At 26.6% G+C, this 17,521-nt stretch overlaps 2 protein-coding genes across 4 annotated transcripts in view; both read right to left on the reverse strand.

Annotated features, from left to right (window-relative positions):
• Window positions 1-1,950: 1,950 nt before the first annotated feature.
• The window catches only part of LOC136076917 (uncharacterized), a 55,874-nt gene continuing 40,303 nt past the window's right edge, over window positions 1,951-17,521 (reverse strand). For 2 of the 3 annotated variants that reach the window (XM_065790782.1, XM_065790780.1), the window contains one exon: window positions 1,951-2,461. The gene's annotated coding sequence lies outside the window, so the exon portion shown is untranslated. Of the gene's footprint in view, window positions 2,462-12,741; window positions 13,066-17,521 lie in introns of those variants that run through there. The other variant, XM_065790781.1, reaches the window with a different exon arrangement.
• Window positions 4,823-5,809, reverse strand: LOC136076049 (histone-lysine N-methyltransferase SETMAR-like). The gene has a single exon (XM_065789513.1). It carries the CDS (start codon window positions 5,807-5,809, stop codon window positions 4,823-4,825), a length of 987 nt encoding a protein of 328 aa, XP_065645585.1.

Genomic DNA, 17,521 nt, shown 5'->3' on the forward strand with positions numbered 1-17,521 from the left:
TTCAGTGTACGACTCCGAGTCCAACTCTTAAGCAAAATTTTTTAAAAATTTTTAAAAAAATGTTACGCAATAATTAAAATAATTTATTTTTTAATTATTTAAAGAAATGACTCTTAGGGTAACTACCCTACGAAATGGTAATGGAAAAAGGTAACCCCCTTAGAAATATCAAACATCAAAATATCATTGAAAAGTTACAAAACAAATTATTTTTTAACAATAGAAGTCGTAACACTTAACTTCCATTCGCAACGCGACGTTTACGGATTATCTATTAAAGCGATATCACCAATTTTAATCATATGACCGGAGCTTCGCAACTAACAACATTTATGAATTTCTCTTAGTTCAATAATATATAGCATAACGGTAAAACATAACGCTATTCATAGACAAAAGAATATGTAATTCATTTTATAAACATAACGCTTAAGACATATTTTTTACTAACATAACGGCAAGCATAATTGTTTACTAACTGTTTTGTTTTTTACCTTTTTTTTTATCCTGACAGTGTAAAAGCAGTTATTCTGCAAAGAATGAGCCTCTCTTAAATAATTTAGATCTGGGTCAGACTTTTCATCACAAAACTGTTTTATTAGAAAAAATTCAGAGAAGTTATTTCAAAATTAATATGTTCACGAGAAACTATTTTAGTTATTGTTGGTAATCAACAAATAAATTGAAGAACTTCTATCAAAAATCACGTGTAATTAATTTATTATAAATACCTTTGTAAATTCCCTTTTGTTACGCAACTCTTTTGCTTCCAAAAACAACTTTTTCCTTACCTCCGCCGTTATTTCACTGAAGTCTTTGTTGACATAAATGCGATCTGTCCAAAGTTTTGATTTAAAATAATTAAAATAATAATTAATTTGAATTAAAATAATTATTCATAATCGATTTATTATCCTTGCAATAAAAGGGAGGGGGGGGGGCGGAGTCGTAAAAAAAAATAGACTCCAACTCCGATGGTTGAAATTTTCAGAGTACGACTCCGACTCCAACTCTAAAGCAAAAATTTTAAAAAATTTTTTTAAAAAATGTTACGCAATAATTAAAAAATTATTTTTTTGGCGCACTTAAGCCAGATTTTGCAATTGCTTTGCACATATGCCTGTTTGCACATTTTTTCGGCGCACTTATAACAGTTTTCACTTATGCTAGTTTTTGCAACTGATTCGCGCTTACGCCAACATATGCAAATTCTTTTGACGCACTTACGCAAGTTCTCTTGTACCAGTTTTTGCAACTGCTTTGCAATTATGCAAAGGAGTTGCAAAAACTGGCACAAGAGAAATTTAGTCGTCTCATTAATCTATATGTGAAACGAATAAATAGTTTCTTCATTTTAAATACCATTTTATAAATAAAAGTTTCTTTAATTTTATAGTTTTAGTTTTCTGGGACTTTGTCGACGTTCATCTGTTACACGTTCTTTCTTAAATGAGTAGATGAACAATACGCAGGTATGATGGTTATAAAAAATAATTTATGTTATAATTTAAAGAAAGAAAATAAAAAATATATTTCTTTTCTTTAAATAAGAAAACCATGAAATTAAAAAAAAAAAAAAACCCGAGAGAATGCTTTTAACTACTTTAAAACAAATCAAACAAAAACATATTAAAAATTTCATGCAGTTTTTTTATATTTCATTTGCGAATATTTACTTGGAAGTGGTCTAGTTTTATAAACTTACGTTAAAATCAAAATTTGATAAGGTATACAAACGATCGAAAGAAGTCGCGTAAAACCTCGTAAAAAGAGTTAGAATATACTTAAATGCTAATGAAGCAATGATTATATTTAAATAATAACTCCACTTTTAAATAATGCTCTACATAACCCTCCCGCCCTCCCCCCCCCCCCCCACCCAAAAAAAAAAAGCAAGAAAAAAAGAAGAAAAAACAAAACAACAGCAACAACTAAAAAAAATCCAAATAATTATAAAAACTAATTTTTGAAATCTATGACATAATACAAAATATGTTATTTACTTATCGTTAATGTCTAGACCGAAACCTAACATTGTAAATAAATAAAAAATAACATTCGACAAGTTTTATAGATTAAGGTAACATATAAATTTTATAAAATATAACTAATACATAATTAAAAAGAAATAAAATCTATTAATATACAGTGTGTTTCTCATTAAGCACCAAATTATTCATATCTTGTTGAATGCCTGCTTGATCCATTGACATAAAAGCACGTTCGATAAAATTTCCCTTTGGTTTAAATAAAAAGCGCTTTGTCAAAGTCACAAGTTGTATTGTAGACATTTGTTTTGCCACCGCGTTTAAACTTTTAAATGAAATTTTTTTATGCATCTCTATGTTAAGCGTGCATAACATATCTAATAGTGACTCACTGTGCGCATATTCTTTTAATATAAGGCAAAGCGTTTGAATGTACCACGAGCCATCATCATGATGACGCCAAGACACAATATCTAAAAGAAGTTTTCCAAAACTTTCCGCTTCAAATTTAAAAAAGTAATTTCAAAAAAGAAATGCTAGAAAATAAAATAATAATAAAGAAAAAAAGTTATAAACAAACAATAACAAGATTGCAAAAGATTAAGATACTTAAAAAACTCAAAATTATAATAAAAAAAATTTACTTTATTTTATTTTATGCCTTAAGTTCCTACGATAATCCAGGTTACTTCACTTTAATACAAGTTACTTTACTTTAATCCAGGGTTACTTTATACCTTAATTTTAATCCAGGGTTGCTTTATGCCTTAAGTTGTTACTTTAATCCACTGCAGAATATTTGAGTTTCATACTAAAGTGGCGCATTTTTTTTCTATTGTTTAATTTATATGTGACATATACTTTCAAAAAACCATATTGCCTTTGCCGCATACTAAATAATACAACATTCAGTAGGATGTCAAATAGTAACTGAACTTGCTTGTGATATTCAATGTGAAAAACTTTTATGTGGTTTGTTTTTACCGTACACACTACAGAGATATATATCTCTAAGTTTTTTAGACTAACACTAAGTTAAAAAGATTTTTTTAAATTTTTTTATTTAGTTTGACAAAAAAATACCTAATCTCATTTGAGCAAGTTTTTATATAAAAGTGGGTATCTTTAAGCCGGGCTTAAAGTATCATAAATAAATCTCCAACCATTTTATTTATATTAAATGGATATACTTTTGCTTAATTATTTTAATGATATGATTTATTTCTTTAATATATTTATTATTGTTATTATAATTATTATTTTCATTGTTATTATGAAAAATATAAAAAATTAAAGTTATAATTAAATATAATTAATGTTCAATTTAACGCTGATGCTCCAACTGCCGTTACTCATTCGTGTATGCTTGACACGGAGTTTAAAAAAAAAAGATTTAGCACGCTTAGCCTTTTAATATTTCCCAATATATTTTTGACCTCGCGATAAGGTATTCTTAAATTTTTATAATCTGTTAATATCTGCTCAATTCGGTAATAAGATCTAAAACTTTTATATTAGATGATAATTTGATGACTTCTGTAGAAATAGATAAACCTTATGTTATTTTAAAATTGGTATTGTAACTTTTAAAGTCAGGTAAATTATTTATTAATGCATTTTAATAATAAAGCAATTCAAGTCTTTTGTCAATTGGAGTTAAAGTATATTAATCTGTAATTTCTAGTTTTAAGAAAACGAAGACAATACTCTTTTCAAAGTTCAAGTCTTTTGTCAATAGGATTTAAAGTATATTAATCTGTAATTTCTAGTTTTAAGAAAAAGAAGACAATACTTTTTTCAAAGTTCAAACATTTGATAAAAGTTAAACTCTTGATAAATTTGGTGTTTATCTCAAAAACTCTTACATCTCATACAGTCAACTCTTGTGTTACATTTTCAAAAACAAGATTGTTTATTACCTTATTTTAAGAAATTAAAGAAAATCTGTTTGCTTTTATAATATAAAAAACCAGGCTGTTTGATCGTTTGTTTTTTAAAAGTTGTTAAACATTTATTACGAGTTATGTCATTAAACAAATATTACAAAAATAAGGTTGTATTTTATAAATGTTTCTAATTTATATATTTTTCTTAATTTATATACTTAATTATATTTAGCTAATATTTATATATTGTGTTTATATATGTTAAGGATATATGGGCTTATATTTTGTAAGTATGTTAATATCTTTTTAATATATAAAGTGTTTCTATTTTTGTTTGAGTTATAATGTTATGTGTTTATAGTTTGTAAGTAATTATTATGTTGTTTCTATAGTTTTAAAGTGTTGTGACTTAGCTTTGTTTACAGTAAGGGAGTTTTTTTGCTAGCCAAATGGCGTACTTTGCTATAATATAACTTGACTTTGTTGAGAGCAAGAATGTTGTCTTTGCCAGTCAACTGTCATGATGAAACATAAATTAAATCTGTTTATAGTTAGTGTAATCATAAAACATGTTGAAAAATATTGCAAAAAGAATATGTTGATAAGAAATGTTAAAAAGATAAACAGTTTTTTAATATCTATAAGTTTATTAATATTTATAATTTTGAATAATTTTTTTGAAAAGACGTATACTTCATTAAATACTTATATTCTGGTAATTTTTATTTAAATTTTCTTGAAAAGATATGTACTCGGTTCCTTTTTGTTGATTATTTGTATTTTGTTAATTAAAAGAAAAATTGTTTAAAAGACTCTGTTCTTTTTTTGTATATCAGGTAACCAAAAAAGTTCGTGCGGTTTTTCCGTATATAATAAAAACACACAAAACGACAAAAGTAAGTACATTTATTCATCAAAATAGTCACCATTAGCATCTAAAACCTTTTCTCAACGTAAAACAAGCTTATTTATTCCACTTCTAAAAAATTCTCGGTCCTTTGAGTCTATAAAAGCTTTCAACTCCATTTCAATCGCGTCCTGGTCTCGGAACTGCTGTCCTTTTAAATGATTTCCCAGGGAAAGGAAAAAATGGAAATCAGTAGGGGAGAGGTCTGGCGAGTATGGTGGATGAGGCAAACTCTCCCAACCAAGGCTTTGGAGCTTGTCCTGAGTCACGCGAGCGGTGTGCGGTCTCGCGTTGTCGTGGAGAAGCAGAACTCCTCTCCTGTGCACCAGTGCAGGCTGCTTTACAAGCAACAGATCGTGAACTCGTTGCAGCTGTGCTGAGTAGACCAGTCCAGTAATGGTTTGGCCTGTTGGGAGCAGCTCGTAATGCACCACACCAGCTGTAGTCCACCAAATGCAGAGCAAAACCTTCCGCTCGTAGAGATTGGGCTTGGGTGTCTTTGGGATGGGGTCATCGGGGGACAACCAATGGTAGCAACGCTTGGTATTGTTGTACACAATCCATTTTTCGTCGCATGTCAATAAACGATCAAGAAAAGGCTCAACGTTGTGGCGTGATAAGAGTGATGTGCAGATCGTAAGCCGTTGCTTCTTGTTGTCGATCGACAATTTGTGCGGAACCCACCGACTCAGCTTCCACGCTTTCCCAATCGCATGCAGATGCAGGCGGATGGTTTCAACACTCACAGCAAACCTCACTGCAAGTTCTTGGCAAGTTTGGCTGGAGTCAGACTCGACAGCGTCCTTCAGTTCATCCTCATCAACCAACAATGGGCGTCCAGAACGCGGCAGGTCTTCGATGGACTCATCTCCCGAAGAAAATCGCTGAAACCACTTCTGTGCTGTGCGTTCACTTACTGTACCTTCTCCAAATGCTGTGCAGATGTTTTTAGCCGCTTGAGTTGCATTCCTTCCAAGTTTGAACTCGTAAAGTAAGCAAGATTGAATAATCGTTGGTTGGGTTGCCATCCTTTCTTTACACAAAACCTTTCCTGTAAGCTCGTTACAAGCCTACACTATATATGCAGCAACTGCGCGTGACACACGCGTTCTATTACGCAACAAAGCTACTTGCCTTGTGCGATGTGGGTGTTGTAAAAAATGCTAAAAACAATTCAATTACCAAAAACCGCACGAACTTTTTTGGTTACCTAATACAATCTATGCTTTTGATGATAAATAAATTTTGTTAAAAAACGAGATCTTCACTAACAGTTCTTCCCAATTTAAACATTTGAAAGTTTCTATCTTCCTTTAATAAAATTTACTAATAATGTTTCTTTAATACTTTTATGTGCAAGATGATTTTATGTTGTAACTTATTCAGACAGACTGTTTTAAATATTTTTGTAATTTTTATATTGAAAAAAAAAAAAAATCATGATTAAAATTTTGTTCATCAGATAAAATAAAATTATTTATAAGATAAATAAAATTTAATATAATTTATAAAATAGATCAAATGAAAAATTTAATAAAATAAAAAATTGCAACATTAAAATTTTTTTTATTAGCTTGCAATTCTTGAAGTCTTTTGTAAACAATGAGTTACATTGGTAGACTCCAGAGCCGACGACACTGGCGGGAGGAAAGGCCCAACTTTTTTCTAAAGGACCTTATATTTTTAAAAACTTCTAGATGCAGAGGACTTTTTTTATAAATTGATGATTGTGCCCCTCCACTTCAAAACCCGTGTCATTGGCTCTGAGATTAGATACTTTTAAACATGTTTAAATTAAATTATTGCAGAAAGGTTTTTTTAAGAAATGTCAAACAAATAGAACTAACTGTAGTTGTGATGACCCTTTTCGTGCCGATACCTGACAGCTTTTTGCAAAGTTTAATAATTTTTTGTAATTTTTGAAAATTGTAAGAAGGAAAAATATGTTTTTTGTTTCTCATGTTAGTTGTATATTTTTTTCTCTTTGAAATTATTACTTCGTATATAAATATTGGCTATTTTTACTGCTGTTTTATATTTCCTTATATCTTTATTCCTTATATTTTGATATATGAATGAAAATTATTCATTCTTTTATCCCATTTAGTGATTACAATCCAGATGATTTGTAGTTGCATTTAGTATCAATCAACAGCTATAATAATAATTTAATTGCCAAAATCGGTTTTAAAAACAGTTTAATTGAATGATTTTGTCAAGAGATTGTTACAGAAAAGTTTCTATAAGAAAATCAAGCAGAAAAAGTTAACGTATTTGACATAACTAGATTTTGTGAACTGTTTCTGAGACCCCTTTTTCTCTTTAAATAAAAATTATCTTAGTGAAAAAGTTATACTTTATTATAGCCTTTGGTTTCCAAAAACACCACGAGAAATGTTACGCAACTGTGACCTATGTTAAAGATTTAAAAAAGTAATAATTATAGAAATAGTCACTATTAAATAGACTTACAGACACCCGTATTTTATGGGTTTGGACATCTAGTATCATAAATTAATGGCTTTATTTTTTTTTTCTTTAGCTGTTGTTTGTCAGTTTTTATATTATTTTTTTATTAAAAGTCTTTGCTTTGAATTAGTCTTGTACTATTTGAATTAGAATTGTCATCCAAAATATACTAAAATACATTCAGAACCCTGAACATCCTAAAACATTTAATGCTTTGAAAGAATGTGCTTTTGTTATTTATAACTTAGCAGTGTCTGAGTTTTGATGCCTTGTGGATGAATTAGATTTTCGGTTTATTGTGCAGGATTACCTTTCTTCCCAAAACAAAATATTCCATAGTTTAAATAATTTTTCAGGACTAGAATGGACTAAATTATTCTTAAAAAGATATAATATGCTCACTTTGCATTTAGCAGCCAATTTTCATATGAGTTTATTAAAAACTTCACTGAAGTTGTTACAAATAAGCCAGCTGAAAATATATACAACTATAATGAAACAAATCCATGTAATGAATCGGGCTGAAAAAAAATTAAATGTAGAGGCTGTACATACCCTGAAAGTGTAATAAACTTATAAAAGCCTAATACTTTAGTCATGTTTTGTGGCAATTTTGTTCGATGTAAAATATCACCTTGCACAGAACATGGATGGTAAGATAGTGTCACATTTGAGGAGTGGTTTACTGCTCACCTGCTTTTTATATACTAAAAAAATACACAGGAAAAAATGTGTCAAGTAAATAACATAGTGTTTGTGTGTTTACCACCATTTCCATTCATTTTTGATACTTTTATGTAATCAGTTAAACGATCAGTTGTACTATTAATTAATATCAAAAAAAAATTTATATTAAATAGTATCAAAAAAAGATCTAATCTCATTTAGCAATTATTTCAACCATCTGACGATAGCTCTGATGATGACAAGGAAGTAAATAGTATTTACTTGAGAACTGTTTTCGGACATAATCACTTGGTATTTTTATTTAATGAATTTGCTTGGTGATGTTAATGAAGTGAAATTATGCTAAGAAAACATCCAGACAGGTTTTAACGGAGAAGCACTGATTGATGTTTAAGCTCATTGAAAAAGTCGAATTTTTTGTCGAGTATACTAAATACACAACATTAACATTTTTAACTAAATTAAACTAAAGTTTTAGTTTAAATGATTGCCCGGCAAATAAAAGAGATCTCCTACATAAAATTTTGAACTCAATTTAACTCTACTTATTCAGTTTCACATTTTATTTGAAAATTGATTTGACAATTTAATTGTCTGAGCAAGTGAAACTAATTTTAACTGTGATTAAATCTTTTTACTAAAATGATAACAATAACTTATCAGTGAAAAAATCCCAGGTGGCACTACATCAAACCTAAAATGATCTCTGGTCCACAGTGAATAGCATTTTATCAAACTTGTTAAATTGTAAAGCTTTAAAAATTAATTGTAATTTTTTTTTTAAATTAAAAAAAATTATATATAACTTTCATTAATACTTAAAACAAAAACACTTATCAATAACCTAATACTTTATTTAAAAGTGTTTTGCTAATACACGGGAAAAAATGAAGTAAAACAAGACCAGAACCATAGTTGTCAAATTACTTCACTATAAGGACAAAGTAAAGGCATTACTAACAACAAATAAACTCAAAAGATCGGGAATCTAAACAAATGAAGATTTTTTCCAGCGAAGCAGGTGAAGTAAGAAAAAAATTGCTAAACAAGATGAAAGAACACAGAAAAAATGGTAAGTATTCTGTTATTATTTACGATAAATTCATTGTGAAAGATTTTAGGAGAAAGCAAACCAGCGCTTAATTACATTTTATTATACTTAATAAAGTAATTACATTATAATTCATTTTTATTTTTTTTTTATTTTATACATTTATCCTTACAATGAGTCAAAATACTATTTTCCAAAACACTAAATTCAAGTCAATTCTAAATAAAAAAACAATATTATTGAATAAAGATTCTGATCCCGATATTAACTATTATAAATAACAAATTAGAAATTTCAATCCAATATACTATGGTATAGAATCAGAAAACCTTATTGAATGTTTGTATATTAATACGTTCTCACTTTTGCACTTAAACAAAAGAAGCTTTCAAAAAAATTTTGAATTACTTAAGTACTTTTTGTATAAAAGCAAAATTGATTTTAAAGTTAATTGTCTTAGCGAAACTTAGTGATAATTTTGAAAATGATTCAAATTATCAGTTACAAAATTATAAAGCCATTCGTCAGTTTAGAAACTCTGAGAAGGCAGGTGGGGGATTATGTATTTTTATAAATAACTTATTGTCAAATGAATGTAAAAAAGAATTATGCTCAACCACAAGCAATTATGAGTCGTTGCGCATTGAAATCGCAAACAAAGCCTTAAAAAATATTATTGTCTATGTTATATACAGGTCACCTTCTGGAACAATAAAACTATTTGAAGATTATGTAGAAAAGATATTTAAAACCGAATCAAGATCAAATAAAAGCGTGTACCTCGTGGGGAATTTTACCTCAACTTTTTTGAGTATAACGCAAATAAATAAAAAAAACACTTTTTTAACTGTATTTTCCAGAATGGTTACATTCCACTAATTGATAAACCCACTCAAATTACCAAAGAAAGTGCTACTGCAATTTATCAAATAATCACTAATGAATTCATAAATACCAAAATTCATAAAACAGGAATATTTAAATCTGACATTTCTGACCACTTTCCAGTATTTATAGTGTCATAAAAGTGCGATAATATTAGTGTCCAAAAAATGAAAAGAACAATTAGAGTAATAGATGAAACTAATATAAACTACTTTTATAACCATTTATTCTTTATAAATTGGAGTCATCTTTTAAAAATTATAAGCGTTAATAAAGCATATGATATGTATGATATATTCCTTAACAAGTTTCAAAAAGTTTATAACAAAGATTTTCCTGAGACTGGAAATTTGTCAAAACAAAAATGCTATAAAATCCTTGGATAGCAAAGGGTATTCTAAAGTCATCCAAAAAAAAACAACGTTTATATAATAAATTTATCAAAAAAAGAACACCTGAAAATGAAACCAAGTATGAAAACTATAAGCGTCCTTTTGAATCAATTTTAAGACGTTCTAAAAAATATTCTTATTCTGAACAGTTAAGTAAACACAGAAAAATGAAACGCAAAAGATCTGGAACATAATTAAAGAAGTATTGAAAAAAATAAATCTTGATTGTAATAGCCTTCTAATCAATCTTAAATCAAATAATGAACTTATTATAGATAAATCTTTAATTGCAGAAAAACTTAATCAGTACTTTCTTAATGTAGGTTTTAACTTAGCACCAAAAATAGAAATCACAAAAGTAAAATTCGAACATTTTTTAAATTCTAATAATACCTATGTAATGGACAATAATTAACTTACGGAAAGAGAACTGTTGGATGCAATGTTTTTGTTAAAACCTAAAAAAAGTTTAGGATATGATGATATCAGTAGTCGTGCATATTTTTAATCTATCTTTAAAACAAGGCGTTTGTCCTGAAAAATCTAAAATTGCACCAATTTTCAAATCTGGTGATGTTTAAAATGTTTTAAACTATAGGCCGATCTCAATTCTTCCTTGTTTCTCAAAAATACTAAAACGAATTATGTACAATAGACTTTATTCCTTTCTAAATAGTAATAACATTCTTTACAACAAACAAATTTGATTTAAATCAAGACATTCAGCTGACCAAGCCATTATTCACCTTATTAATGACATACTTAAAGCGTTTGATGAAAAAATATATACAGTAGGAGTTTTTATAGATCTCGGCAAGGCGTTTGACACAGTTGATCGTAACATTCTACTAGCTAAACTAAAACATTATGGCATAAAAACCTCAAACATTGATTGGTTTAAAAATTACTTAACAAATAAAAAATATTATATATCGTATAACGAAGGAAAATCAAAATATATGACAGTCACATGCGGTGTTTCTTAAGCATCAATACTTGGACCATAACTCTTTTTTGTTCATATAAACGACTTTCATAGGTTTTCTAATATTTTAACTTCAATTTTATTTGTCGATGACACAAACTTGTTTTACTCTAATAGTAACATTGATTTCTTATTTGAAACAGTCAAAAAGGAACTCACAAATTTAACTGAATGGTTCAAGTCGAATAAACTATCCTTAAATTTATTTAAAACCAAATACACTCTTTTTCATACACTCCACAAAAAATTTTTCAATTAAAACTGTCTTTGTATTGATAATTCTATTATAAAATGAGAGCACTCGTGCGCGTTCTTAGGAGTATTTCAAGAAAAAAATCTTTCATGGCGTGAACGCATAAGTATAATAGAAAACAAAATATCAAAAAATATTGGCTTACCATATAAAGCTAAAAAGTTTTTAGACCTAAACTGTTTAAAAAAAATAAACTTTTCTTTTATTCACACCTACCTTATTTATGGGAACATTGCTTGGTGCAGCACCAACGCAAACAAGATAAAAAACTACTCAGTAGACAAAAACATGCTAAACGAATTATTTCAAACGTATTCAGTTTAACGCCCTCAAAAAGATTAGTTTCATTAACTAAATATACTTAATGTTTATCAACTAAATATTTATCAGATACTTACTTTTATGTACAAAATTGATAATAAAATGACACCTCTAATATTTAATACCTTTTTTAACGAAATAAATCATGTTTACTCTACTAGATTTTCAAATCAAAACTACATTCAACCAAAACCTATTATACGGCCACCAAATACTCTATAGCAAATAGAGGAAACTTTATTTTTATCTTCTTTATTATTATTTTCTGTTTTTATTTGTTTATTTATCTTTTTAATTTCCTTATGCGAACAAGCCACCTGGTTTGCATTTATCTGTTCTTGTTATTATTAACTAAAACAGTGTAAAAAATAACTCTTATTCCTATTAATAATTATTGATTAACAATTAATAAAATTATTTCAACGGATAGTTCTTTTTATAACTTTATTTCAAATCAGCTCTTATATATAATTTTGTTTTGTTTTATTTTTTTTACACCTTGAGGTTTTTATTGTCTTTTATTAAATTGTCATTTTTTTTATTTTGTGGCTATTGTTAATTAAATATATATATATATATATATATACATATATATATATATATATATATATATATATATATATATATATATATATATATATATATATATATATATATATATATATATATAAATGTATACATATACAGTAGTGTCTAAAAGTAATTGGACAAACACCTTTTTGGTTATATTTTTTCATCGAGTAAACATTTTTAAATGAATTTTTGCATAAGCATGTCAAATTATACTACAATTATGAAAAAGGAAACAAAAATCCAAATTTGGCAGTAATTACTCAAAATTTTAATAAAATGGAAATCATTGGCTCAAAAATAATTAGACAAACTAAAAATGCCTTTAAAAAAAACAAAATTGCTCAACAAAAGATAAATATTAAGAATTTATTTTGAAGATTTCTGTTAAATAATATATATAATGTTACATAGTGAAATATTCTGTTACATAATGCATATGGTCTGTGGATAATCCGATTACTTCGTTGGAAAACATTTTGCCGCAAAAACAGCATTACATCTACGTGGCATTGAATCAACGAAATTAAATAAAACATCAGTTGGTATTTTCTCTTAAGTGCGCTTGATCAACTCAAACAAATCATGCTGATTAGATGGTTTCCAAACACTAATTTTTCTCTCAATATGTTTCCAAAGATGTTTGATTAAGCTCAGGTCCAGAGATAGTACTTGGATATAAATATATATATATATATATATATATATATATATATATATATATATATATATATATATATATATATATATATATATATATATATATATACATATTGTTTTTTATAATTTTTTAAAAGGAACTTATTTTCATGTCTGTATTTAGAAAATAATTCTGATTTTTTATTCAGTAAATCTTCTTGATCTAAATAAGTAATAACTTCAAATTTTCCTTGTAAACATAGTATACATTTTTTTGGAAATGTTGTTATTGGCAGGCTCAGTTTTAAGGATAGACGAGTTTAATTTAAAACTATTATTTTTTTCTTTTAGTTGCCAAATATATTCAGACAGCATAGTCTCTTTTGAGTGATTTTTATGTTTAAAAAATTGTTTGTGATTGGCATAACGTTTTTTCCATTTACCCTCGGTTAAGCCAATATAATTTTTATCAGGGTTATTTTGCGAGGAAACAATTTGTAAATAATATTTTTTGATAAGCATTTGCCATTCATAGGGCAGTCAAGTTTTTGCTTGCAGTTACAGTTTTCAGTAATTTTTTCGTTGAGAAATTCATTTTTATTAATCAAAATTACGGCCTTTTATAATTCTTTCAATATTTTTTGTACAGCTATAGCTAACTTTAATAGTGATTCTAATAAAAATTTTGTGCAATTTATTAGAGGTAGGGAAATGTTTGTCAACTAACTTTGAAAACGCTTTTCCAATATTTGCTGAAACATTTTTGCTGTACGGTGGGCCTCAACTTGACAAAGTCAGAAAAAATCTAAGTTATATATATATATATATATATATATATATATATATATATATATATATATATATATATATATATATATATATATATATATATATGTATATATATATATATATATATATATATATATATATATATATATAACTTATTTTCAGACATGAAAATAAGTTCCTTTTAAAATAATATAAAAACAAATGACCAGTCCAAATTTATCCTAATTCTAAAGAATTCTTTTCATGATTTTTTATTTACCTAATGTAGTTGATGCAACTTCCTGGTTGCAAAATACTACAGTTATTACATAATTAATTATAGCAATTCCCAACTTCCTGTGAAATAATTTTTCTATAATTTGAAATTTTTTTTCTGTTTAGACATTCTTCCTGATGAACCTACTGATGGTGAAACACAGTGTTGAAGTAATCAAAAAATAGATAAGTGTTTTTACTAAATTATTATTGCTCTGTTCTTTTAGAACATTGAGCACTATTTGTAGAGTACACTAACATAATTTATAATTTAAACTTTAATTTATATATATATATATATATATATATATATATATATATATATATATATATATATATATATATATATATATATATATATATATATATATATATACATATGTATATATATATTTCAATATATATATATATATATAAATATATATATATATATATATATATATATATATATATATATATATATACCTATGTATATCTGTATTTCAATATATATATATATATATATATATAGATATATATATATATATATATATATATATACATATGTATACATATATATACATATATATATATATATATATATATATATATATATATATACATATATATATATATATATATATATATATACATATATATACATATATATATATATACATATATATATATATATATATATATATATATAGATCTATAGTTTGTTGGCTTTGGGAAGAGCGGAAGGAAAAAAGTGATTCTTACGCCAACATATACGTCACTTTTAATTACTTTTAACTTTCGTCCAACATTTCCGTGTTGGACGAAAGTAAAAACCATTAATTTAATTACAAATTAATCGTTTTTTAAAAAAACCACAAAAACGCAAATTTAATTGACCAGAATGTTTTAAAAACATTGTGAATGTTTTTAACAATATAAACAATGTTTTTTTTTTATTTTTTTTAATAAAATGTTTTTATTTTTATTTTTTTTAATAAAATGTTTTTATTTTTATTTTTTTTACTGTAAATCATGCGCGGAGTGTTGCTACATCGACTATCTTATAGCCTGACTCGCAAGGGAGTGCTGCTACATCGACTGACAAATAGCCTGACTCGCAAGGGAGTGCTGCTACATCGACTGACAAATAGCCTGACTCGCAAGGGAGTGCTGCTATATCGACTGACAAATAGCCTGACCCGCAAGGGAGTGCTGCTACATCGACTAAGGGTTTGGTTGGGGCAGGCAGTCTATCATTATTAAAAAAAAAAAATTCCGGTCTTGCATTTTAATTTTTACTTTTTGTCAACAAAATATCGAAAAAACTTTCGGACAACATCTAAGGGTTGTATATATATACATATATATATAGTTCTATAGTTTGTTGGCTTTAGGAAGAGCGGAAGGAAAAAAGTGATTCTTACGCCAACATATACGTCACTTTTAATTACTTTTAACTTTCGTCCAACATTTCCGTGTTGGACGAAAGTAAAAACCATTAATTTAATTACAAATTAATCGTTTTTTAAAAAAACCACAAAAACGCAAATTTAATTGACCGGAATGTTTTTAAAAACATTCTGAATGTTTTTAAAACATTCTGAATGTTTTTAACAATATAAACAATGTTTTTATTTTTATTTTTTTTAATAAAATGTTTTTATTTTTATTTTTTTTATTAAAATGTTTTTATTTTTATTTTTTTTACTGTAAATCATGCGCGGAGTGTTGCTACATCGACTATCTTATAGCCTGACTCGCAAGGGAGTGCTGCTACATCGACTGACAAATAGCCTGACTCGCAAGGGAGTGCTGCTACATCGACTGACAAATAGCCTGACTCGCAAGGGAGTGCTGCTACATCGACTGACAAATAGCCTGACCCGCAAGGGAGTGCTGCTACATCGACTGAGGGTTTGGTTGGGGCAGGCAGTCTATCATTATTAAAAAAAAAAAAATTCCGGTCTTGCATTTTAATTTTTACTTTTTGTCAACAAAATATCGAAAAAACTTTCGGACAACATCTAAGGGTTGTATATATATCTATATATATATATACATATATATTTATATACATATGTGAAATTCAATATATATATATATATATATATATATATATATATATATATATATATATATATATGTACATATATATATATGTACATATATATATATATATATATATATATATATACATATGTATATATATATATATACATATATGAAATTCAATATGTATATATATATACGTATATATATATATATATATATACATTTATCTATAAATATATATATGTATATATATATATATATATTTATCTATACATATATATACATATATATATATATATATATATATATATATATATATATATAATATATATATATATATATATATATATACATATATATATATATATATATATATATATATATATACATATGTATATATATGTTTCAATATATATATATATATATATATATATATATATATATATATATATATATCAATATATATATATATATATATATATATATATATATATATATATATATATATATATATATATATATATATATATATATATATATATATTTATATACATATATATAAATACATAATTCCTAACTGGTTGTCAGAAAGTTTCTCCATATTTTGTTGACGCAAAAAAATTTAATTGCAAGACTGGAATTTTTTTTAAACTATTTTATAGATTGCTTGCCCCAACCAAACCCTCAGTCGATGTAGCAGCACTCCTTTGCAAGTCAACCTTAAAAATAGTTGATGCAGCAGCACTCTGTTGCGAATCAAGCTATTTGTCAGTTGATGTTGCAGCACTCCGTTGCGAGTCAGGCTATAAGACAGTCAATGTTGCAAAACTCTGCGCATGATTTACAGTAAAAAAAAAAAAAAAAAGCATTGTTTATCTTATTTGAAACATTCTGATTAATTAAATTTGCTTTTTAGAGGTTTATTGAAAAAACGATTAAATTTGTAAATAAGTTAATGGTGTTAACTTTCTGACAACACAAAAGTGTTGGAAAGTCAGGGTGGCAGTCAGGGTGTCAATTTTTTATAAACACTTATGTCGTATATTATTTTCTAATCAATATTTATTTATACTAAATCAAAATTGGTGCATTAGTTTTTTAAAAAGATCACTCACTAATAAAAAAATAACAGACAGTTGTTTAAACATAACATTACATTTACATTTGAAACATTACATAACATTACATTTGAAGTTTGTAATCAATTTTAATTATTTTCCATATTAGAATTAGACAAAATAGACTTTAAATTAAGTTTCTTAGAGATTATGATCTAGACAAGTGTTTAACAACTTTAACTTCATTTTGCACATGTATTGGTGCACTGGATGATTGCAATAATCGATAATTCTTTCATCCGATGTGTCTTAAGACAAGTAACAGCTGTCTGGCAATGTCTAACTATCTTTATAT

The sequence above is a fragment of the Hydra vulgaris genome, chromosome 02, assembly GCF_038396675.1.
Source record: "Hydra vulgaris chromosome 02, alternate assembly HydraT2T_AEP".
Taxonomy (NCBI): domain Eukaryota; kingdom Metazoa; phylum Cnidaria; class Hydrozoa; order Anthoathecata; family Hydridae; genus Hydra; species Hydra vulgaris.